Source organism: Oncorhynchus keta, chromosome 11 (assembly GCF_023373465.1).
Source record: "Oncorhynchus keta strain PuntledgeMale-10-30-2019 chromosome 11, Oket_V2, whole genome shotgun sequence".
Classification (NCBI taxonomy): domain Eukaryota; kingdom Metazoa; phylum Chordata; class Actinopteri; order Salmoniformes; family Salmonidae; genus Oncorhynchus; species Oncorhynchus keta.
Genome location: NC_068431.1, coordinates 46,027,352 through 46,050,851, shown reverse-complemented (window position 1 = coordinate 46,050,851; position 23,500 = coordinate 46,027,352). Strand labels below are relative to the sequence as shown.

Here is a 23,500-nt window from a genome sequence, read left to right as displayed (position 1 = left end):
TCAGTCGACCTCTAGTACAGTTGTTGTGAATGCAATACATTTCAAGAAATGTGTATTGATGGTTTAAGCTGGACTATGGGGATGGGATAAGAGGGAGAATGGTTGCTAAGGTAGATGGGTAAAGCTAGTTCATCAGCCTATGATATATATGGACCAGAGCATGGAAAAGGTTTTCAGGTTAATTTCTTGAAGGAGTTACTGGACTACTAGTTACTGAGCACATTCGTCATGTGTTTGTGTGTGAGTAACCTGATTTGACACCAGGTAAATGTTTGAAAAGGTAATTGGGCAGTGTTTTTAAAAGGGGTGTGGTACAGAGACTACTACAATACACCGATTTGCTCATCTGTTAAAACCAATTGGTGATGAGTTTTAAGGAGATCAAAGTTGTGCTTCCTGTTGTATTCTCTTTCGTATTGGGGAGTCCTTGACCTTCCCCCTTCTATTTTTTTTTCTCTCCCTCTCATATCCGCCCTTCTTTCTCCTGATTGTATCTGTGGCACAGCTGTCTGAGCATGTCAGCTCTTGTCCATCGGGCTCCCTCCCTGGTCATGTCTCACCAGTGCTGCTGCTCCCTTAGCCAGACAAACCTAGGCACGTCTCACTGGCACTAGAAACCTGACCCTGTCATTGTGTCAGCCATTTCGTTAACTTTTTTTCCTTTTTTTGTGTGTGGGGGGGTAAATCACAATACTTCCTCAAATTACCCAAACAAACTTCCTGTTGACCGTTGGGACCGGCGAGGTTGTCTGGCCCTCTGGAGAGCCTGGCTGTGCGTGCTGTGTGTCTTATTTTCGCCTGAGACCTCATGGCCCCCTGTGTCCCACTTCTTGGTCATCCATCCAAGCCATCAACACCCCCTTTATGCTTTGAAATCTGTGTCGAGGGGGACACTTACAATCTCAACTCTGTCCACACCTTTTTCTTAGAGCATAGCTGAAGTCTGTCTCTTCATAGAGGAAGTGACAAGGTTCCTATAGCCTGAATGGTATCTGGATGGTCAGTTCTCATGCTACTGTTAGCAATGGATGGAGTCCACAAGTCCCACTTCAAGCATCAAAATAACAGGTCAAGTACATTTGCATGTGTAGTTGTTTTGTGCGTATCGCTGAATGATTCATGTAGGAGTTTTTTTTTTTGACAGAATGATAGCCGGCTGATAAGTGAGGTTTTGCCCAAATACTACCGGCTAATATAGAGAACATGATTTTTGAATTTCAAATCTGTCATCTTCAAGTGTTTGAGTGTGGTTCTTGCCTCTCTCCACCTGAGGCTGAACAAAGAGATGTGGGGCTGTATATCTAATTGATGAGACCCTCGAGGTCCCTCAGGCTTTTCCTGGTTGCACTCTCCTCAGCCTTTCTCTGTCTTTTGCTGTCAGTCAGTCAGCCCTGGAGCTGAGCTTCCATGACTTTGATGGTATGTCTGCATTGCTCTCGGTTTTGTCTGATATTATGTGTATTTGTGAACATTTTATTTATGCATCTTTGAATGTGCTGCTGTCTGTGTGCCAGCCTCTGTGTGCATTTTTAGTTTGTGTGGTAGACTAATGTGCGTATCTGGTAGGGATAGAAGTGCCGGCTGCTGTACTGAAGGTCAAAGCTGTGTTTGTGAGGACTGCGACTGCGTTGCTGACGCTCTGTTACTGCAGAGCATCCTCTGCGGATGAGCTGGGTGCAAGACACCTCTTTGACATGCAGTGGACACTTTCCCTCACACTCCTGACACACAACAAACCCACTGTAGAGTGATAGCTAAACCATGTCTGCCAGCACAGAAATGAAAAGGAAAACAAAAACGAGGTCCGCACACTGAAAGTGTGGTAGTCTGGCTTACCCTGTTCTGATCTGTGTGGAGCTCTCTGATGAGGCACTTCCTCATGCATTTATGCCAGAGTGTGTTTTTTTTTGTTGTGTATGTGTGTGGGAGGAAGGGAGGGAGCGTTTAGATGACAGCTGCCTTCTGGCTCATTGGCTCCTGCTGGTTCTACAGGCAGACTTGCAACAAGCTTCTGATTTATCGCTCTATGAAAACTCTGGGGCGGGACTCAACACAGACACTACACCGGTGTTACGTAATTGAAGACAAAGCAGGCACACCTTTTGAAATGCAGATATTGGTGTGTTTATAAAAATTAAAAAAAATTAAAAAAGTCTTACGTGGAATGCTGTTTCGTTTCTGAAAGGCAAGTGGCTTGTTGGGAAATGTGACGTACTGTCTTTGTCTCATAGCCCGTGCTTTTTGTTTCTTCTTGGATTAAGTAGAAGAGCAGAACTTGACTTGTATTACACAACGTTGTTTGTGTCAACTGTCAATTATTCCCCCAATGCCAAATAGCCTTAACATTTCTGTCCAATCCATTGTAAATGACATTAACATTGCTCTTGATAAGAATCCGTAGAATTTTCCAGTTCAGAATGCAGAGAAGTAGTTCTGCTTGGGCCCAGACTTGGAACACGGAACCTAAGGTCCATGCGGAACAAAACGGTGCCCGTGTCAATAGCTTTTCTGTCCACTTACTTAATCTTACAAGGTAACAATCTCCTGGAGAGAGCGAGCGCAAAATGATACATTGCAGAGTTTGTGAATACAGAGAGAGCAGGGACATGTAAACAGATACCACCCCCCCCCCCCTTCAGTCACCTTCTCATCCTTGCTTTCCGGGGCTCCCACACACAAACTACCTCTCTTGCACCTTTCCCCATAAAGGTACTGTACCTTCATATTTTTTTCTGGTCTTGGTGACCTTCCTTCTGTTCTGTCTGCTTACTTTTGTCTTCTTGAGTCACTTTTCAGTCCCCCAACACTTTCTCTCTGTCCTGTTTGCTTGTCAGTGTGGATTTGAGTTGCTAGCAGAGACAAACATGCCCTCTGACAGTGAGAGCCTCATTAGCTGAGAGGTGGGGGACTTTGTAGATTAGTAAAAAGCATGAGCTGAAATTATTGTAGAGGTGCTGAACCATACTCCCTGTTACTAGCCGGCTACCACCCTCTACTCTACCCTGCACCTTAGACTGCTGCCCTATGTACAGAGTCATTGAATACTGGTCACTTTAATGTTTACATATAGTTTTATCCACTTCATATGTGTATGCTGTATTCTAGTCAAGGATCATCCTATATAACTACGACTGTACACAGCTTTTCTATTCATATAGACTACTGTTCATACGGTATATTTCACACCCATTATATACATATATACACTGCTCAAAAAAATAAAGGGAACACTTAAACAACACAATGTAACTCCAAGTCAATCACACTTCTGTGAAATCAAACTGTCCACTTAGGAAGCAACACAGAATAAATTTCACATACTGTTGTGCAAATGGAATAGACAACAGGTGGAAATTATAGGCAATTAGCAAGACACCCCCAATAAAGGAGTGGTTCTGCAGGTGGTGACCACAGACCACTTTCTTAGTTCCTATGCTTCCTGTGACGTCCACAGGTGGGGGTTGTGCTTACAGCCCAACACCGTGCAGGATGTTTGGCATTTGCCAGAGAACACCAAGATTGGCAAATTCGCCACTGGCGCCCTGTGCTCTTCACATATGAAAGCAGGTTCACACTGAGCACATGTGGCAGTCTGGAGACGCCGTGGAGAACGTTCTGCTGCCTGCAACATCCTCCAGCATGACCGGTTTGGCGGTGGGTCAGTTATGGTGTGGAGTGGCATTTCTTTGGGTGGCCGCACAGCCCTCCATGTGCTCGCCATAGGTAGCCTGACTGCCATTAGGTACCGAGATGAGATCCTCAGACCCCTTGTAGACCATATGCTGGTGCGGTTGGTCCTGGGTTCCTCCTAATGCAAGACAATGCTAGACCTCATGTGGCTGGAGTGTGTCAGCAGTTCCTGCAAGAGGAAGGCATTGATGCTATGGACTGGCCCGCCCGTTCCCCAGACCTGAATCCAATTGAGCACATCTGGAACATCATGTCTCGCTCCATCCACCAACGCCACGTTGCACCACAGACTGTCCAGGAGTTGGCGGATGCTTTAGTCCAGGTCTGGGAGGAGATCCCTCAGGAGACCATCCATCACCTCATCAGGAGCATGCCCAGGCATTGTAGGGAGGTCATACAGGCACGTGGAGGCCACACACACTACTGAGCCTCATTTTGACTTGTTTTAAGGACATTACATCAAAGTTGGATCAGCCTGTAGTGTGGTTTTCCACTTTAATTTTGTGTGTGACTCCAAATCCAGACCTCCATGGGTTGATACATTTGATTTCCATTGGTAATGTTTGTGTGATTTTGTTGTCAGCACATTCAACTATGTAAAGAAAAAAGTATTTAATAAAAATATTTCATTCATTCAGATCTAGGATGTGTTATTTTAGTGTTCCCTTTATTGATTTGAGCAGTGTATTTATATTCTGGACTCTGACATGGCTTGTTCTGATATTTCTTTCTTTACATGTTTTGGATGTGTGTGTGTGTTAGGTATTACTGCACTGTTGGTGCTAGAAACATAAGCATTTCACTGCTACTGCGATAACATCTCATATGTTTACATGACCAGTACATCTTTCTTTTTTTTTTTTTTACTAACAAAGTGTGAACCGTATAAAAAGAAAGTTGCACACTCTGCAGTACCTTCAGAAAGTATTCATACCCCTTGACTTATTCCACATGTTGTTGATTGGACCGGGTCTGGATCCAACCAGGTCTATAAGGAACTGGTGTAGTTGTCCTCGGGTCCGTTCAGAACGGGTGTCTATTTATTTATGCATACATTTGAAGACTTCTACTTGAGGTCCAACATCCCTGTCACAACAGACAATGCCAGGAACATTGTGAATGTGGTCATAGAAGCTGGTCTTGTACCACAAATGGGGTGCTTTTTAGTTGTCTCTTGCCAAATTAACTACAGTAACTGTTGGCATTTAATTTTCCCACTGTAATGTTACCGAACCGTGACCCCATAACTGTGAAACGTACACCCTTCATTTCTGAACACTGCTACATTCATGAGGTTGCTACCATGATTACAGATAATCATGAATTGTGAAAAGGGATAAGTGAGAAAGTTTGAGGAACAAAGGTCATAACCACCCAAAAAAATGCTAACACCCAAAATGATACGCTACATTGTTCACCATTCAGTTCCCATTGGGCAAAACATAATCCGAAACACAACCAAAACAAACTGAAAATGCATTCAACAAGTTTGTAGTCACACGATTGATGTAGTCATTGTGTGCTAGGAATTTGGGACCAAATACTAAACTTTTGACTAATTGAATCATTTAATTTGTTTAGTCATTCCACTTCAAAAAGCACAAGAGAATTTCGACACCCACTATCTCTGATTGTTCGAACATCGTTACTTTAGTTTAAAGCAAATAAGATGATCATTCATGAAATATAATTGGATTAAACGAATGAATTGCACCCAAATTGGCAATTTTTAAAAAAATTATAGGATTCATATCTTCAATAAATATGGTACCTAACATCCGATTTGGACCATTCTTCCTAACAACGATTAAGATGATCTATCCAATAAAAGGATCAAAAGCCACCCACAACCCCACCTCCAACAACCAGTATACAGTATCAGTTCTGTCTGCTGTATTCCCTGTGAATCTTAATTTTTTTTGTTAAGAGAAATTAGCCGTTGGAGTCACAAGCTATTGGTTTTCTGCCCAAAGTTGCTAAGAAAATGTTGTGATCCATTTAATAAACAAGAGACTAGTCACATTTGATTAAAGGGTGTTGCGGAAGTAGCAAGAACAGCAGCATCCAGTGTGCAGACCTGGTACTTTCACACTAATTTATGGTAAATAATGCAAGCAACTTCAATGGTTAATTTCTCTGAACAGGGGAGGAAAACAACATCACCAGATTCACAGGGAATTACAAAGGATCAAGAAGATCAAGAAGCAATACAGCATCTCCATACTACCTATCAGACATAGATAACTGATGCTGGTTGTTGGTGGGATTGCTGTGGGGGGGCTCCTTGGGTGGCTTTTGACCCTTTCATTGGATCAATTGCTCAAGTCTTACTCACTGTTGAGGAAGAAGTTTGGTCCAAATTGGATGTTTTGGTGCTATAACTGTTGAATATTATGTGAATTCTATAAATTTAAAAAGCCAATTTGGGTGAAATTTTAAATAAAATATTTCAGGAAAGCTATCTTATGTTTCTAACTACAGAAACAATTCCAGAACAGTCTGAGATGGTGGGTATCGTGGCTTGCTGAAATGACAGAATGACCCCAAATACTTATGAAGGTCAAATGGGGGGACTAGATGCATAAAGTGCTTTCATTTCTAAATGGTAAAACAGATGTATGAAAAACCCCTTAAAAGGTGACATTCTGAACTATCGCCTCATGAAACATTTGATTTTCAATTCAAAATGCTGGCGTATAGAGCCAAATTTACACATTTCAGCTTCACTGTCCAAATAAAGAGGGGAGTATATGCTCCCAGCAATTTTAATGGGTGAACCTAATGGCTTAGGTTGACCCATTAAATAGTTTGGAGCATACATAGTGTGCAACTTTATTTCATTATTTTTATATAGTGACTATGTAGATTGAGAGATCAACATTATTGGACAGTATCAAGTTATGCTCACAGTTGCATTTTTCTATGAAGTCTCCTTGGATTCAAGGCTCTTTCTCCTTTGATGGGAGTCGAAAATGCATTGTCTGGATTTGTGTCGGAGGTGTTGTGTAGGCTAGTGTTAGGAAAACACCACTCCTAACAGAATTTTGTTCTCCTCTTTCAGTCTCACTCAGAGTCCAAGGCAGGCGGGCGTCCTAATATGCCGCGGTGCCGGAATTCTGTCGCCACGACGCCAGACGAGCAGCCACACATTGGCAACTACCGTCTGCTCAAAACCATCGGCAAGGGCAACTTTGCCAAGGTCAAACTGGCTCGTCATGTCCTCACAGGGAAAGAGGTGAGGATAAACTGAGATGAAACCAAGTCCAAACATTGGCTTTAGTGGCGCTGATGTTACTGCTTTTTTGTTAGATGTGTTTAGGGATGTGATTCTTTCCTTTCAAACACGGTTTGATACGCATCTAGATACATGGGCTCTGATATGATACTTTTAGTTTGAAACGATTTGGTGCGATTCAGTTTGATTAGTGGAAGGAATCAATGTGATTTGATGCATTAACATTTGTTCTCTGAACACATTAATTTTCCAGTCTAAATTAAAAATGTGATGGAGCTCAGGAGCTGGGCCTCTGAACTGGATCTGTCTGAACTGGATCTGTCTGAGCTGAGTGGCCCTCGTATATGTGTCTCAGGGGTTGTGTTAGTTTTCAACATTTCAGACTGCGTTTTATATTGAAAGTCAAGTTTTTTTTGTTGCATCAATAGAGTGATCAGGAGTGTGCAACTATAGTTTTCCTTCATAGAAAATACATTAGTGCAACACATTTGGCAGAAAAAAAGCTTTACTTTCCATCAAATGACAACAGAAGTGCAACACTACAGTGCCATCAAACTATTCACACCCCTTTTTACTTTTTACACATTTTGTTGTTACAAGGTGGGATTAAAATGTTGACAAAATTACAATTAAATCCAGTCTACACAAAAAAATGAAAGTTATATTAATGTTTTCTAGTTATTTTTATATCTTGATTAGTTAAGTATTCAACCCTCTGAGTCAAAACATGTTAGAATCACCGTCGGCAGTGATTTACAGAGACTTACCCAGAAAGACTCACCGCTAAGAGCTTTGCACACCTGGAATGTACACCATTGTTGATCGATGCTAGACAGCCATTTTCAAGTCTTGCCATAGATTTTTAAGCCAATTTAAGTCAACTGTAACTAGGCCACTCAGGAACATTCAATGTCGTCTTGATAAGCAACTCCAGTGTATTGTCTATTTGGCCTTGTGTTTTAGGTTCTTGTCCTGCTGAAAGGTGAATTTGTCTCCCAGTCTATTTGAAAGCAGACTGAACCAGGTTTTCCTCTAGGATTTTGACTGTGCTTAGCGCTATTCTTTTTCTTTTTATCCTACAAAACTCCCTTGTCTTTGCCGATGACAAGCATACCCAAGACATGATGCAGCCACCACCATGCTTGAAAATATGAACTGATCTGAGTGGAGAAGTGCAACTGAAGCACAAAATTAGTCTGATGTCGAACAGAAATTACAATAAGAAGCATTTTATATCTGCATTTACAAAACACAAAGATATTTCTTATGAGTTTAATCTTTTTCTCTTGTGAAAAATGCAGAGCTCTGTTAATGCGACCCCTGGTGGGTGTGTAGACTCCTGAGCTGAGCCATACGGCAGACTGAGCATCTAAACACTATCCAATTGTGGAGAGGGGGGAATTTGTTTTATGTCCCCCTACTTTATTCTGATATCCCCGTCACCCACTAATTAACTTGCCATTTTACAGGGCTCCAGACTGCGACTGTTTAATCGCATTTTGCAACCCTTTGACTTTGCTGTGCGCGAGTTACATTTTTAATTGGTTGCATCAGACAAGTGTTCTGATTATAACATTTCAAAAGCCAACCATGGGGAAAACACAGCAATCCTGTGTAGTACTGTTGTTGCCATTGAAGAGAGGAGGTGCTCTGCTTTCTGTAGGTAGGATTTTTTTATTTCTCAACTGAATATTCAGCAGGATGTTTGATATAGCTTTGAGATACGGAGTGCACGAACTGTGCATAGGCGTCATTGGATAGTAGGCTACAACTGCGAAGTTTTGGGACATTACATTTACTGTTAGATTAATACATGACTACTAGCAGTGGGTATTAGATTTAGAGTTGACGATCTAGCTAATATTTTGAGTTTCCATTTACTCAGGTGTAAATTAGCCCCAAATAAATTGGCCTATGATATTAGTGCACATAAAGACGTAGGCAAATTCCTCTTTTGAGCAAGAATTCTGGAGCCCTATTTTTAACAGCACAATATAACAATTGCCTTGTCAACCCAAAATTCAAAATGGATTAGGTTGCACATCAAATGGTTTAAAATCACAACCCGTGAGATGAAACTTATTTCTTGAATACCATCTCAGTAGTCTATTACACTTCTTATTAAAGCACTGTGAATGACTTTAAAATGATTACTCATTTTGTTCTGTTGTGTGACCCCACATTTTTGTATATGAGATCAAATCATGGGCTGGTGCTCGCACAAACGATTTCACTCTTTGTAATGAAATTACAACTTTACCATGTTCATGTAAAAATGACCAGATGCACTGACTGTTTAAAGCAAAACTAGGAAAATTATTATTGTGAAACGTGCAATCTCAAAGCCCCGATCAGCAGGTAGATGTGCAATCGGCAAAAATGCGAGTTGTCCACTCCACTAGCCGACACAACTATGCCGGTAAAACACCATTTCCTACAGCACATTTGGTAACAATGACCCAGCAAATTACATTGGTTGTCACCCAACTATACTGAACAAAAATATAATTGCAACATGTAAAGTGTTAATCCCATGTTTCATAAGCTGAAATAAAAGATGCCAGAAATGTTTACGTCCCTGTTGATGTGCCATGAGTGCTTGGAGTGGGGCATCACATGGAGAAACAATACAGAGAGTAATAGTTGTTTGGGGGGAAAGAGTCCTCATCCAGTTCTTTCCACTGGTGGGTGGAATAGTTCAAGTCGAGCTACTCATGTCTAACTTTCCCCCCTCCCCTCCTATAAAAGGTGGCTGTGAAAATCATAGACAAAACGCAGCTCAACTCTTCCAGTCTCCAAAAGGTGAGGACAATGAGATGCTGGGTTAATGCCATACGGTTGTTGTTTTGATTTGTGTGTTCAGATAGGGGCGGTTTATTTGTGAAATAGAAAGAATACAGCTCGAATCAAGAAGAGATTGTGACAGAGCATTGCTTATTCACATCCATCCTCTTGAAGCATCTTCCAGTCCCTAACCCCAATCTTCTCCTGAAGAGGGTAGTTCCCTCTGTAGGGCTTAGGGCAGGATATGGGGGTAATTACAGGAAATTAGACCCAAGTACTTCCTGTCATGATGGTTTGGGTGGGGTGCCAGTACTCTATTCAGAAATGTATGCATGGAGACGTGCACACAGTGATTTTCACATACAGTCTTAGAGTGTAGAGTTTAAATTATATTGGATAAACTCTGACTTTGTCGCATATAAACTGATTGATCTTCTGTTAATGTCTCTGTTCTCCTGCCCATAGCTGTTTCGTGAAGTGAGGATCATGAAGCTGCTCAATCACCCAAATATCGGTGAGCTTTGTGCTGCTTTCCTTTTCAGATTATCAATCCCCAACCAAATAACAGAAACATGTTTTGCTTGCCTGCTTATTGGTGGAGGCTTCCGATGTAGAGGTCATAGTTCACATTTTGAAAATTGATCGCTAAGTTGTGATGGAAGGTGTTGTCTTGATTGAATTTAACAAAATCTATCTTTTCTCTGTAGTTAAGTTATTTGAAGTTATTGAGACAGAGAAGACGCTGTACTTGATCATGGAGTATGCCAGTGGAGGTGAGTAAAGACCTACTCAGTTCAACCTGATGTTCTGTTTTCAGCATTTAATAACATCAGTTCTGTTCTCGCTTTATTCACATACTCTTTTTACTCACTCAACCTTTTATCCTCCTTTGTTTCCACTGCTTTCTTCAACACTCCCCTACATTCTGTCTCTCCCTCAACCCCTCTCCTCAGGTGAGGTGTTTGATTACCTTGTTGCTCACGGGAGAATGAAAGAGAAAGAGGCCAGAGCCAAATTTAGACAGGTGAGACACTGTTTGTCTGCTGGTTTCATTTCCTGTTATTGCCAATACTGTTTAAAAGGGAATGGTCATCCTAGCTGTTGCTCCTTGTCTTGCTACAGATTGTGTCAGCGGTACAGTACTGCCACCAGAAGTGCATCGTACACAGAGACCTGAAGGTGAGGATGGACAAGAAATGGGGAAGTGTTTTGATGTGTAATGTAGAGAAAGAGATGGCTCCATTTGTGACAAAATCAAGATTATTACATTATGAAATGCATAAACATTCCTTACCTCAGGATACTTCAACTGGTGACTACCCCAGAGAATAAACAAGAAGGAGCACTCAGTTGCTTCGTATATCTGATTTTTACGTAAGCCTATTGTTTTTCCCGTCAATTAATCCATCAGATTTACCCAGCAACAGTGCTCCTTTTTTTTTTCTATTTATTCTCCCGGATAGTCACCAGTAGAAGTATCCTGGGGTAAGGAATGTTTTTGGGATCCACCCTTTTTTTCATTTAAGCTGGGCTGAAGTGCCTTTTGAGTACACCTTTTTTCCATGTTCATGTTGGTGTTCTTTAAATATTTTTGTTGAAAGAACTGGTATCAATAGAAAATTATTTCTCTCCAGGCAGAGAATCTACTCCTAGATGCTGACATGAACATCAAGATCGCAGACTTTGGTTTCAGCAATGAGTTCACCATGGGGAACAAGCTGGACACGTTCTGTGGCTCTCCTCCCTACGCCGCCCCGGAGCTGTTCCAGGGGAAGAAATATGACGGCCCTGAGGTGGACGTCTGGAGCCTGGGGGTCATCCTCTATACACTGGTCAGCGGATCTCTGCCTTTCGACGGACAGAACCTAAAGGTGGGCAGTGAACAGTGAAGGTGGAAGGGATGCATGGTAAACACGTGATGTTGTTGAATACCTACCCACACCTCACTTTAATCCTTGTCTGTTGCGCTTGTCTTCCCTTTAGGAGCTGCGCGAACGGGTTCTGCGGGGGAAGTATAGGATTCCCTTCTACATGTCCACAGACTGCGAGAACCTGCTCAAGAAGTTCCTCATTCTCAACCCAACCAAGAGGGGCAGCCTGGAGGTTAATAGTACCTCACCTAGCCACTGCCTCCGCTGGATACAAACCAGAATTGTGTAGAGACAACTGTTAGTACTGTGTTTTTATATCCACCTCCCTTTCCCCATTAACTCCAAGACTCTGTCCTTTCTCTCTGCTTGTGTCCAGCAGCAGATCATGAAGGACCGCTGGATGAACGTAGGCCATGAGGAGGAGGAGCTGAAGCCCTTCATCGAGCCCCAGCCAGACTACAAGGACCCCAAGAGGACAGGTCAGCACCCCGACCGAGCGGGGGGGTGGAAGAGAGGTGGGGCAGGCGTCTGGTGGATGAGCTGGTGGCAGTAAAGGGGTTATTGGGGAAGGGGTTAGAGGTCACATTAATTGGGGGAGGGCCCCTCTATCTGAAGGTAGTCTTATTTTACGTGCCCTGTTAGTCTGCCTACCTCTGTGTTGCGTAACATGCCCTTTGCTGTGTCAACATGTGCCTTCATGTTTAGTAAAACTAAATACTATACTTTTTTTGTTAGACTCTAATGATATGCCTTTATGGTCTAACTATTTTGTCTGTAGAATCATGTGTTTGTGATCGGTTTCTCTCTGCAGTATGCTGCATGTGTGCATAGTACTTCTGTCTTTGATGTGGTAGTACGGTTGACCTTTTCTCGCCATTCTGTCCAGATATCATGTTGCAGATGGGCTACTCTGCGGAGGAGATCCAGGACTCGCTCGTCAACCAAAAATACAATGACGTCATGGCCACATATCTATTACTGGATTACAGGAACTCTGAGGTACGAAGTGAATACACTCTATATGTAGGAGCAAAGTGTGTCCTACTCCTGCCATGGTAATATTTATGACCATCCCTCTTCCCCCTCAGATGGACGAATGCATCAGCCTATCAATGAAACACCGCCCAGGAAGTGATCTCACAAACAGCAATGCCCAATCCCCTTCTCACAAGGTACAGCGCAGTACCTCATCCAATCAGAAGCCCCGGAGAGCAACAGATGCAGGTAGGAAGCTGTTTGGATTGATGAGGATACTGTAAATGTTCTGCTATTTAGGACAAATGCTCTTATTTTGGTTTCAACTATCTTTTTATATTGATCTCCGTCTTTGCGTCTCTGTCCCACTCTTTCCATTCTTCTGTTGTCTCTTGTTCTTTTTCCCAGGTTCTTCAGCTTCTAAGCGTTCCCAGGGCGACAACAAGCACACAGCAGAGGATTATGGGAGGAAAGGTTCTGGCACTGGCAGCTCCACTAAAGTCCCTCCCAGTCCCTTAGCTGCAGCAGATCGTAAGAGGAGCACCCCAACCCCCTCCACCGTGAGTGGACTTATTGTTCTGCATGCCTGCCACTCCAGGGTTGATGGCATGTACCCTACTGTACTCTACATCATATCCTCTATCGGTCCTACAGAACAGCATCCTGTCCACTGGTACGAGTCGCAGTCGAAACTCACCAGTCCCTGAGAGAGCCACACTTGGGGTCCAGAACGGAATGGACAGGTAGACACAAGCACCCGTGCGGGCACTCTTACACACTCGCAATCACACACTCGCTGACATGGCAGTGGAGATCTGTTTTTGGGGCTAGTCAAATGTCTAGGTGGCAGTGTTTACAAGCAGTGGCCAGCCGCCAGTGGATTTAACACAGAGCAGGTGGATTCCTAGTGTACATACTAGAGGTCGACCGGTTAATCGGAATGGCCGATTTAATTAGGGCGGATTTCAAGTTTTCATAACAATTGGAAATCGGTATTTTTGGACACGCCGATTTTGACATATATATATATATATATATATATTTTACAACTTTATTTAACGAGGCAAGTCTGTTAAGAACACATTCTTATTTTCAATGACGGCCTAGGAACGGTGGGTTAACTGCCTTGTTCAGGGGCAGAACGACAGATTTTTACCTTGTCAGCTCAGGGATTCAATCTTGCAACCTGTTACGCGAATGCAGTAAGAAGCCAAGATAAGTTGCTAGCTAGCATTAAACTTATCTTATAAAAAACAATCAATCAATCAATCATAATCACTATTTATAACTACATATGGTGGATGATATTACCAGTTTATCTAGCGTGTCCTGCGTTGCATATAATCGATGTGGTGCGCATTCGCGAAAAATGACTGTCGTTGCTCCAACGTGTACCTAACCATAAACCTCAATGCCTTTCTTAAAATCAATACACAGAAGTATATATTTTTAAACCTGCATATTTAGCTAAAAGAAAGGTTAGCAGGCAATATTAACCAAGTGAAATTGTCACTTATCTTGCGTTAATTGCACGCGGAGTCCGGGTATATGCAACAGTTTGGGCCGCCTGGCTCATTGCGAACTAATTTGCCAGAATTTTACGTAATTATGACATAACATTGAAGGTTGTGCAATATTGAAGCTTAGGGATGCCACCCGTTAGATAAAATACGGAACGGTTCCGTATTTCACTGAAAGAATAAACGTTTTGTTTTCGAAATGATAGTTTCCGGATTCGACCATATTACTGACCTGAGGCTCGTATTTCTGTGTGTTATGTTATGATTTGATAGAGCAGTCTGACTGGGCGATGGTAGGCACCAGCAGGCTCGTAAGCATTCATTCAAACAGCACTTTCGTGCGTTTTGCCAGCAGCTCTTCGCTGTGCTTCAAGCATTGCGCTGTTTATGACTTCAAGCCTATCAACTCCCAAGATTAGGCTGGTGTAACCGATGTGAAATGGCTAGCTAGTTAGTGGGGTGCGTGCTAATAGCATTTCAATAGTCACTCGCTCTGGAGTAGTTGTTCCCCTTGCTCTGCATGTTCCCCTTGCTCTTGCCTTGCATCTGCAATCAACTGAAACCATAATCATTTCTTGATCCTGATAGTCAGATCTCACTCTTTCATCTGGGATTTATGATGCTGGCTGCTTTTATAGGCAGGCTACTTCCAGGCACAAAAAGGGAAGAATGCAGAGGGAACGTGTTTAAAGAACATGTTCTGTGTGGGAGAAGGGGAGCAGCGTTGCCAACAGCATGTGACTAAAACATGTTTGCTTGAAAGAGATGATGAGAGGGCAAACTGACACGGTGTGGTCAGCACCACCGCTACTAAAATGTATTGGTTGAACACTAGCACACATTCTCCTCACTGACAGAATGGCGCTTTCACACAATGTTATGTCAAATATGCCTTTTTAATTTAATAGGGTTTTGTAACATTCACATTGTCCCCATTTTAAATTTAAAAAATGCATTTTATTCCTTTATGCATTTTTTTTAAAGCCACTTTTTCTTTCCTCAAACTTGTGTTCTGGTCTGACAGTTTCTCTCTCCATCTCTTCTTTGGGGTGCAATGCTTCCCAGAAGTAATGCAGTCTTCCATTTAAGGGAGCTTAATGGGAGCTGTTCTGTATAGTCATCCAATACAAATCTGCCTTATCTGAGATCCTGTGTTTGTGTTGTTTTCCTCTCTCCGTGTCCCCCTCCGCTTCCTCCCCACTTCTAACCTTGATTACCCCATGGCCCTCTTCCACCCCTTCACGGGGGGGCGGTCGGCACTGGGTTTATTAATTTCTCTCCCCCAGCCTAACCACCCCAGGGTCCCGCGCCTCCACAGCCTCGGCAGCCGCAGTTCTCTCTTCCTCCTCCCGCCCCCGACACCACAAGTCCCTGTCCACCTCTGCCCATCCCACCCCCTCAGACATCCACGCACACCGGCCCAGGCAAGTGTCACCAGAGCGGGGAACACAAGGACAGTCACTCGTCAGAAGGGAGAATAGAGGGGATATGAAAGGGTTTGGGTTAGATGGTCCCTGGTGGCAGTTCTCAGCATTGAGTATTCAAAATAGGTAGAGATGGATCACAGATGTAGGGGTTAAAAGGGTAGCAATATTGCTGGAAGGGCAACATTGAAAGCACCCTACTTTTTTTCTGTCTGCCACTTTTCCCACCCCTGAAACTCACCCTACAAGCACCCCACCTCTTTGGGAAATACCTTTCTCCCCAACACTTCTGTCCTTATCCGACCAGTCCTACCACAAATATTGCACATGAAATCCAGAACCTTCCCAACACATGGTTCATGTGTACCTGCAAACCCTCAGTTACACATCAAACACATCACACTTTGAACGTGGCCCGGCCGGTGCCATGTTTTTGCCTGGGCCGGAACTCTCTCAGCTCCTGGCTGGTGTGCATGTAATCTCTTTTTAATACCTCCTGTAACACCCTGTCCATACAAAATCTGACATCTCATGGGCCATGCACATTGTAAAAAAAAATCAACAAAAACAATCCTAGTGAATGAGCTATAATGGTAGGATGTCATTCACTTATCAATTGGTTAACATGTAATCCACTTTATCACTACGTGGTTTCGCTATAACCTCAATGACAATGAGTGAGTGGTCCACGACAGTATCACAGCTCCATGCCCCTTCCCCAACCCTTTCTTCTTTGTAGTGATGTCATGCTGATTTTGTGATAATGCAGAGTGCCTCTGATTTTAACACTCAACAAAGCTTCACTGGCCTCAAATTCCAAATCTGTAGTTTATACCTGCTGCCCATGGCGGGTCACGATGCTGTAATCGTTTTCTGGGCAATATGTCATTTTACTAGGCTTCATCTTTCAAGATTAAAGTCAATCATGGGAGATTTTGCGGTGTGGATGGCATGTTGTAGCCTAATAGAAGCAGCTACATTGTTGCACACATTCCTTTAGCCAAAGGCTTTTGTATAGAAATTCTATGAATTTACTGAACTTTTGTTTCACCATCTCAAGCTCAGTTATGTTTTTATCATACATTCTTTGTGGGGAAATAGCTTCAGCAATGGGGAAAATGTTGATGTGCATGGTGATAATGAAATCTATAAATGTCTCCTCTGCCTACTCATTCTACTCCCAAAACTATAAAAACAGCACTGCCCCTCTGAGAGTACCAGTGGCGTCTCCCTCTGCCCACAACGTCAGCAGTTCCACGGCGACTGAGCGATCCAACTTCCCCAGAAATGTGGCCACCAGAAGCACTTTCAGTGCTGGGCAGCAGAGGGCGACACGGGACCAGCATGCCTCCACCTACAATGGTCCCCCAGCATCCCCCTCCCTCTCCTATGGGAACAGCCAGGCCCGAAGAGCTGGGGGCACTGGTATCTTCAGCAAGTTCACCTCTAAATTTGTGCGCAGGTGAGAGAATGGGGGAACGGGGACCTGTGATGTGATTTTCTGTTTTGCTGATCACATCCTGGTGTTGAACAACTTGCCTTAAGTGAATGAGAGTGTGAGAATTACAGTGAGGTATTCATGTTTGTGTATTGTGATTTTTGGACTGTTCGTTCTTCTCTTCACTGTGTCCCTGTGATTATTTTTTTTGTCTGGACATAATGTTCTTGTGCTCACAATGTGCTTGACTACAAGTACTCTCCTCTTTTTTTTTTTTTTTTTTTTTTTTTCTTTTTTTTGAGTTGGTTTGGAGCTGTGCATGTTTTTGTTGCTATGGTCAGTTGCCACACATGTAATTGGAGCAGCTAGGGAAGTTACTCTGTGTAGAAATACCTTCAAATACAAATCTGAGTATCTTGCTATAGTTTAATTGTTTTGTTGATAAATTGTACAACACTCAGAATGTAAGGTGTTATACACAGTGTACAAAACATTAAGAACACCTTGCTAATATTGAGTTGCGCAGAACAGCTTCAATTCGTCAGGGCATGGACTCTACAAGGTATCGAAAGCATTCCACAGGGATGCTGGCCCATGTTGACTCCAATGCTTTTGTGTCAAGCTGGCTGAAAGTCCTTTGGTTGGTGGCCCATTCTTGATACACAGGAAAGTGTTCTTGACAAAAAACCGGTGAAGCTTGGCACCTACTACCATACCCCTTTCAACGGCGCTTAAATCTTTTGTCTTGACTGTTCAACCTATGAATAGCACACGTACACAATCCATGTCTCAACTGTCTTAAGGCTTAAAAATCTTTCTTTAACCCGTCTCCTCTCCTTCATCTACACTGATTTGTAGTGGATTTAACAAGTGACATCATAGCGTTCACCTGGTCAGTCTGTCATGGAAAGAGCAGGTGTTCTTAATGTTTTGTACACAGTGTAAATATATCATAATTGGCATGCATGTCTCCCAACCAGTGCTAACGTTAGTCCTAATCCGAGTCCGTTCATCTAACTGCTCTGCCTTTAACATCCTGAAGACTATGGTAATGTCAAGCTACATTAACAGCTATTTAGTGACAAACTGTTTGGCTTAAGCAGCTCACCTCCTGAGGGACACCGGGGGGAGTATTAATCTCTTTCAGTTGACTGACATGTACAGTGCCTTGCGAAAGTATTCGGCCCCCTTGAACTTTGCGACCTTTTGCCACATTTCAGGCTTCAAACATAAAGATATAAAACTGTATTTTTTGTATGAAGAATCAACAACAAGTGGGACACAATCATGAAGTGGAACGACATTTATTGGATATTTCAAACTTTTTTAACAAATCAAAAACTGAAAAATTGGGCGTGCAAAATTATTCAGCCCCCTTAAGTTAATACTTTGTAGCGCCACCGTTTTCTGCGATTACAGCTGTAAGTCGCTTGGGGTATGTCTATCAGTTTTGCACATCGAGAGACTGAATTTTTTTCCCATTCCTCCTTGCAAAACAGCTCGAGCTCTGAGGTTGGATGGAGAGCATTTGTGAACAGCAGTTTTCAGTTCTTTCCACAGATTCTCGATTGGATTCAGGTCTGGACTTTGACTTGGCCATTCTAACTCCTGGATATGTTTATTTTTGAACCATTCCATTGTAGATTTTGCTTTATGTTTTGGATCATTGTCTTGTTGGAAGACAAATCTCCATCCCAGTCTCAGGTCTTTTGCAGACTCCATCAGGTTTTCTTCCAGAATGGTCCTGTATTTGGCTCCAGATTTGTGCAATATACGACTGATTGTTGTCCTATGCACAGAGCCTCCCACCTCAGCTGTAGTTCTCTGCAGTTCATCCAGAGTGAACATGGGCCTCTTGGCTGCATCTCTGATCAGTCTTCTCCTTGTATGAGCTGAAAGTTTAGAGGGACGGCCAGGTCTTGGTAGATTTGCAGTGGTCTGATACTCCTTCCATTTCAATATTATCGCTTGCACAGTGCTCCTTGGGATGTTTAAAGCTTGGGAAGTCTTTTTGTATCCAAATCCGGCTTTAAACTTCACAACAGTATCTCGGACCTGCCTGGTGTGTTCCTTGTTCTTCATGATGCTCTCTGCGCTTTTAACAGACCTCTGAGACTATCACAGTGCAGGTGCATTTATACGGAGACTTGATTACACACAGGTGGATTGTATTTATCATCATTAGTCATTTAGGGCAACATTGGATCATTCAGAGATCCTCACTGAACTTCTGGAGAGAGTTTGCTGCACTGAAAGTAAAGGGGCTGAATAATTTTGCACGCCCAATTTTTCAGTTTTTGATTTGTTAAAAAAGTTTGAAATATCCAATAAATGTCGTTCCACTTCATGATTGTGTCCCACTTGTTGTTGATTCTTCACAAAAAAATACAGTTTTATATCTTTATGTTTGAAGCCTGAAATGTGGCAAAAGGTCGCAAAGTTCAAGGGGGCCGAATACTTTCGCAAGGCACTGTATAACAGATTTGCTGTGGTTTGTTTATGCGCACGTTTGTGTACATACAGTTTTCTTTTTCTTCCCCCCTCCCCTTTTTTGTAGAAATCTCTCATTCAGATTCCCCAGAAGGTAGGCAAAAATAACCACACCCCTGAGTTTTTCCTCAACTATTACCTTGTCGTATCTCTCCACTGTGAGGCAATTTTATGTGTCATGACCCTTTTCTTACATTTTTAATTTTTGTAATAAGGATTTATTTTTGTAACGATTTGCCTTTTTATACTAACTCACCCTGCTCTCCATCGCCTGGTTCAGTCATCTGCTGTTCTCGTCATCCCTCAGTGAATGATACTCCTCCCTTTCTGCTTTCTCTCATTCCCGTTTCCTTTTTGTCTTGGTTAGTGTTGAGTGTTGCCCTGTGGGTCCTTGGCCAATTGAATAGAAATCCTCCGTGCAGCCCAGTCTGATCATGCCATGCTACCCAGTGTGCATAAAGCTAAGAAGCTTAGAATACAGAGAGATGGTGATTGTTGAGAAGAACACGCATTCTTCTGAAATCTAATGCTATTGTCAGCTGCCTGTATTGTGGGAAGGCTTTCAACATTACATGCTCAGACAAGAGTAGGGATTATTGCTGTTGATTTTGAAAAAGTCACGTCACTGTTATTTTGGGAGTGATATCTCCTGCATTTCTTTTGTCTGATACCAGGCCACTGGTCCTGGCTTGCAGTTTGCACTAAACAACCTCATATTTCAGCAACGTCCTGCTGTTTTCTTTTTCTTAACTTGGCTTATTTTTGTTTCTATTTCGAATGAGTTCCCTGAAGTGTCATTTGAGCCGTCTGTTTCTTGGCACTAATATAATATTCTCAGCAACAAAGTGATGAAGGTATAATTTTCTAAATGTTTACTAAAACTTGCGTCGAGTGCATGTATTTGACGTCGTATAATTGTGGTGGGCACAGACTTAAGGTTTTGGGCACCTTGGGAAAGAATGCCTGCATATGCATCTGACCGATGCTGTTTATTTTATTCTTATGGATGCCTTGCTGTGGGAGTTTGAGGAGAGGGGTTATTGGATGGTGGTGATGGGCCTTATTAACATAACAGACAAAGATGTGATCTCTGACTGTTCATTCCAGTTGTATGCTAAACAAAAATACAGCAGTATCCATGGATTGTGTGATTCCACTTCGGGGGTGTAAATCCATTTTTAGGGATTTGAAATAGAATTAGTAGAGGTATTAGTAGAGATACCTAGCTAGTTATTTCCTCATAGCCCTCTAAAATGTAGTGGAGCTCACATGAATGAAATCTATGGATACATACAGTATAATCTCTAAGAAAAATACTATAGAATCTGGAATTTGAAGGTGCAGGGGAGTTGATGGTGTTTGTACTAACCTGGTAATAAAGTCTAATTGGAATTTGGGGAGACTAAACTTTTGCCGATTTTCTTTGAGGAGCCCGTATGAGGGAGAGGGTCGAGATGAGGCCAACAGGTGAGGATTACGATAGTGACAATTTGATCAATCTGTTGATTCAGTGAAAAAAATGTCAATCAAATAATGATTAGATTTAATTGATTTAGGTGGTGTAAAGAATAGCATGCTGATTATATGATCAGTAGCGCTCCTTCGGTTTTGACAATGTAAGCATTGATCTTTTAATAACAGAAAGACGCATGTATTCTGTTGCTCATTGAAGAGTCCATGTAAATGCACAACTTAAATGTTTCATGCTCATGCTGTCATTGGTTCCCCCTGTGATTGAATGCATTGTTAACCAGCCCATAACCTTGCTGTTTTGTCTGTTTTTCATTCATTCTGTCCTTGCCTTATATTTATTCTCCTTTCCTACTTTCTTTCCCAACTCAGACCCATGTTGACCACTGCTGAGAAGCTGGAGAAGGGCACCCTGGGCTCTGCAGGAGACGAGAACAAAGACTCCCTGTCCTCCACCTCTACGGTGCCCAGCACCACGACCCCAGGCCTGATCTCCAAGGACAACAAGCCCCGCTCGCTGCGCTTCACCTGGAGCATGAAAACCACCTCCTCCATGGAGCCCAACGAGATGATGAAGGAGATCCGGAAGGTTCTGGACTCCAACAGCTGCGAGTATGAGCTGCGAGAGCGCTACATGCTGCTGTGTGTGTCTGGGAATCCCGCCCGTGACGACTTTGTCGAGTGGGAGATGGAGGTGTGCAAGCTGCCCCGCCTCTCCCTTAACGGGGTTCGCTTTAAGCGCATTTCTGGCACATCCATCGCCTTCAAGAACATCGCCTCCAAGGTTGCCAATGAGCTCAAACTGTGAGCTTGTGGAAGAGGGGTAGTGATGATAACAATGAGTGGATGGAGATAGACTGGAGCACAAAGGCAAAGAGGCTGAACTTTGAGACTGAACTGAGAGCTTTTGAGATGAAGGCAAAGGAGGATGGAGAGACTTTTTGGGTGGGTGGGGGGGAGCAAAGTGGCTAGGGGGAGGTTGTGTGTGTATAGACCGTTTTGAGGGGATTGTTAATTTTCTTGGGAGGGGATGTTTTTTTCAGTTTGGGGTTTCTGGCCCCTCTCGCCCCTCTGACTTTTCTGTTGTCTTCTGAGACTGTTTTGTTTCTCTTAAACCTCACAATCATCTTTTTCCAAAATACATTTATTGGTGGAAAATATGAAAGGAAATGAGTAAAAAAAAATGTATGAACTGATTTGTAGGTTTTCTTATTTTTATTTTGAGCCCAAAATGGCCCTGGACTCAGCCAGCTGTAACCCTCAGGCCTTTCTCCCTTGCTTATCCTGCACCAAGCCCAATCTATGGTCTAAGCACCATGTTACTGTACTTGAGTATCTTGCCCCTATTTTCAGCTGTCCTGTTTTGAACAGATGAAGAGAGCTGCAGTTTGACACTGAATGTACAACATGATTAGACTAATGTATCTGAGGTACAACGCATATTCACTACAGCTGTAAATTGGTTTTCACATCATGTTCTAATTTTAATCAGCTAATGACAGTTGCACAAGGTGTTTCCGTGTGGTCCAGAAAGCTTCTGCCATTTTTTTACATCATTGTACAGTGTCTTACTTGAGGCTACCATGGACATGCAGACTTGAACTCTTTGCACTCTGATTGCGAGCCTTCACCTGCCTGCTCCCCAAGCCCCTTCAAAAAATTTTTTTTTTTTTTTTTTTTATACAGCAGGGGTAATTTATCTGATTAAATAATTAAGGGCCAATTGATAATTATTGGTGGATTGTAATGTAATTAAGAGTTGCTGGTTGGTTTCAATGTGCTGCACTGGAATGTCTGAGTCAGAGTTCCTTTGCCTTTCTCTGGAGAAAATAATTATTAATATTGTTATTATAAGAATAAACAAAGTTGGATGATATCTTTGCTTTTCAGTTTTGTTATCTGTTATAGAAGCCCACTTTAATATGCCCACATATTGCTAATGAATGAAGAAAATGCAGAACAATTGTACATGCTTAAGAGACTCATTATTTCACCATAAACATTAGATATGCTACTAATGTATATACAGTCGTTCAGAAAGTATTCAGACCCCTTGACTTTTTACACATTTTGTTACATTACAGCCCTATTCTAAAATGTATTAAATGTATCTCCACACACTAACCCATAATGACAAAGCAAAAACTGGTCTTAAATGTTTGCAGATTTTTATATATATATATATATATCTTAATTGGAGTCCACCTGTGGTAAATTCATTTGATTGGACATGATTTGGAAAGGCACACACCTGTCTATATAAGGTCCCACAGTTTGACAGTGCATGTCAGAGCAAAAACCAAGCCATGAGTTTGAAGGAATTGTCTGTAGTGCTCTGAGACAGGATTGTGTCAAGGCATAGATCTGGGTACCAAAAAAATGTATGCCGCATTGAAGGTCCCCAAAAACACAGTGGCCTCCATCATAAATAAATGGAAGATGTTTGGAACCACCAAGACTCTTCCTAGAGCTGGCCGCCCAACCAAACTGTGCAATCGGGAGAACGGCCTTGGGCCGGGAGGTGACTAAGAACCTGATGGTCACTCTGACTGAGCTCCAGACTTCCTCTGTGGAGATCCTTCCAGAAGGACAAGGATCTCTCC

General features: G+C 42.5%; 1 protein-coding gene across 11 annotated transcripts in view; it reads left to right on the top strand.

Moving 5' to 3' along the window:
* LOC118390358 (serine/threonine-protein kinase MARK2-like) overlaps positions 1-22,773 on the top strand; it is a 29,778-nt gene extending 7,005 nt beyond the window's left edge. For 3 of the 11 annotated variants that reach the window (XM_035780835.2, XM_035780827.2, XM_035780824.2), the window contains exons 2-19: positions 6,752-6,925; positions 9,674-9,727; positions 10,175-10,223; positions 10,417-10,482; positions 10,663-10,733; positions 10,832-10,888; positions 11,344-11,580; positions 11,693-11,812; positions 11,957-12,095; positions 12,467-12,579; positions 12,669-12,804; positions 12,964-13,115; positions 13,210-13,298; positions 15,362-15,499; positions 16,698-16,961; positions 19,495-19,521; positions 20,856-20,894; positions 21,270-22,773. In XM_035780835.2, coding sequence (XP_035636728.1) covers positions 6,788-6,925; positions 9,674-9,727; positions 10,175-10,223; positions 10,417-10,482; positions 10,663-10,733; positions 10,832-10,888; positions 11,344-11,580; positions 11,693-11,812; positions 11,957-12,095; positions 12,467-12,579; positions 12,669-12,804; positions 12,964-13,115; positions 13,210-13,298; positions 15,362-15,499; positions 16,698-16,961; positions 19,495-19,521; positions 20,856-20,894; positions 21,270-21,705 — 2,325 coding nt within the window. In that variant the 5' untranslated portion in view covers positions 6,752-6,787 and the 3' untranslated portion in view covers positions 21,706-22,773. The remainder of the gene's footprint in view (positions 1-6,751; positions 6,926-9,673; positions 9,728-10,174; positions 10,224-10,416; positions 10,483-10,662; positions 10,734-10,831; positions 10,889-11,343; positions 11,581-11,692; positions 11,813-11,956; positions 12,096-12,466; positions 12,580-12,668; positions 12,805-12,963; positions 13,116-13,209; positions 13,299-15,361; positions 15,500-16,697; positions 16,962-19,494; positions 19,522-20,855; positions 20,895-21,269) is intronic. The other 8 variants (XM_035780830.2, XM_035780826.2, XM_035780831.2 and 5 more) reach the window with 8 other exon arrangements.
* The last annotated feature ends 727 nt before the right edge of the window (positions 22,774-23,500 follow it).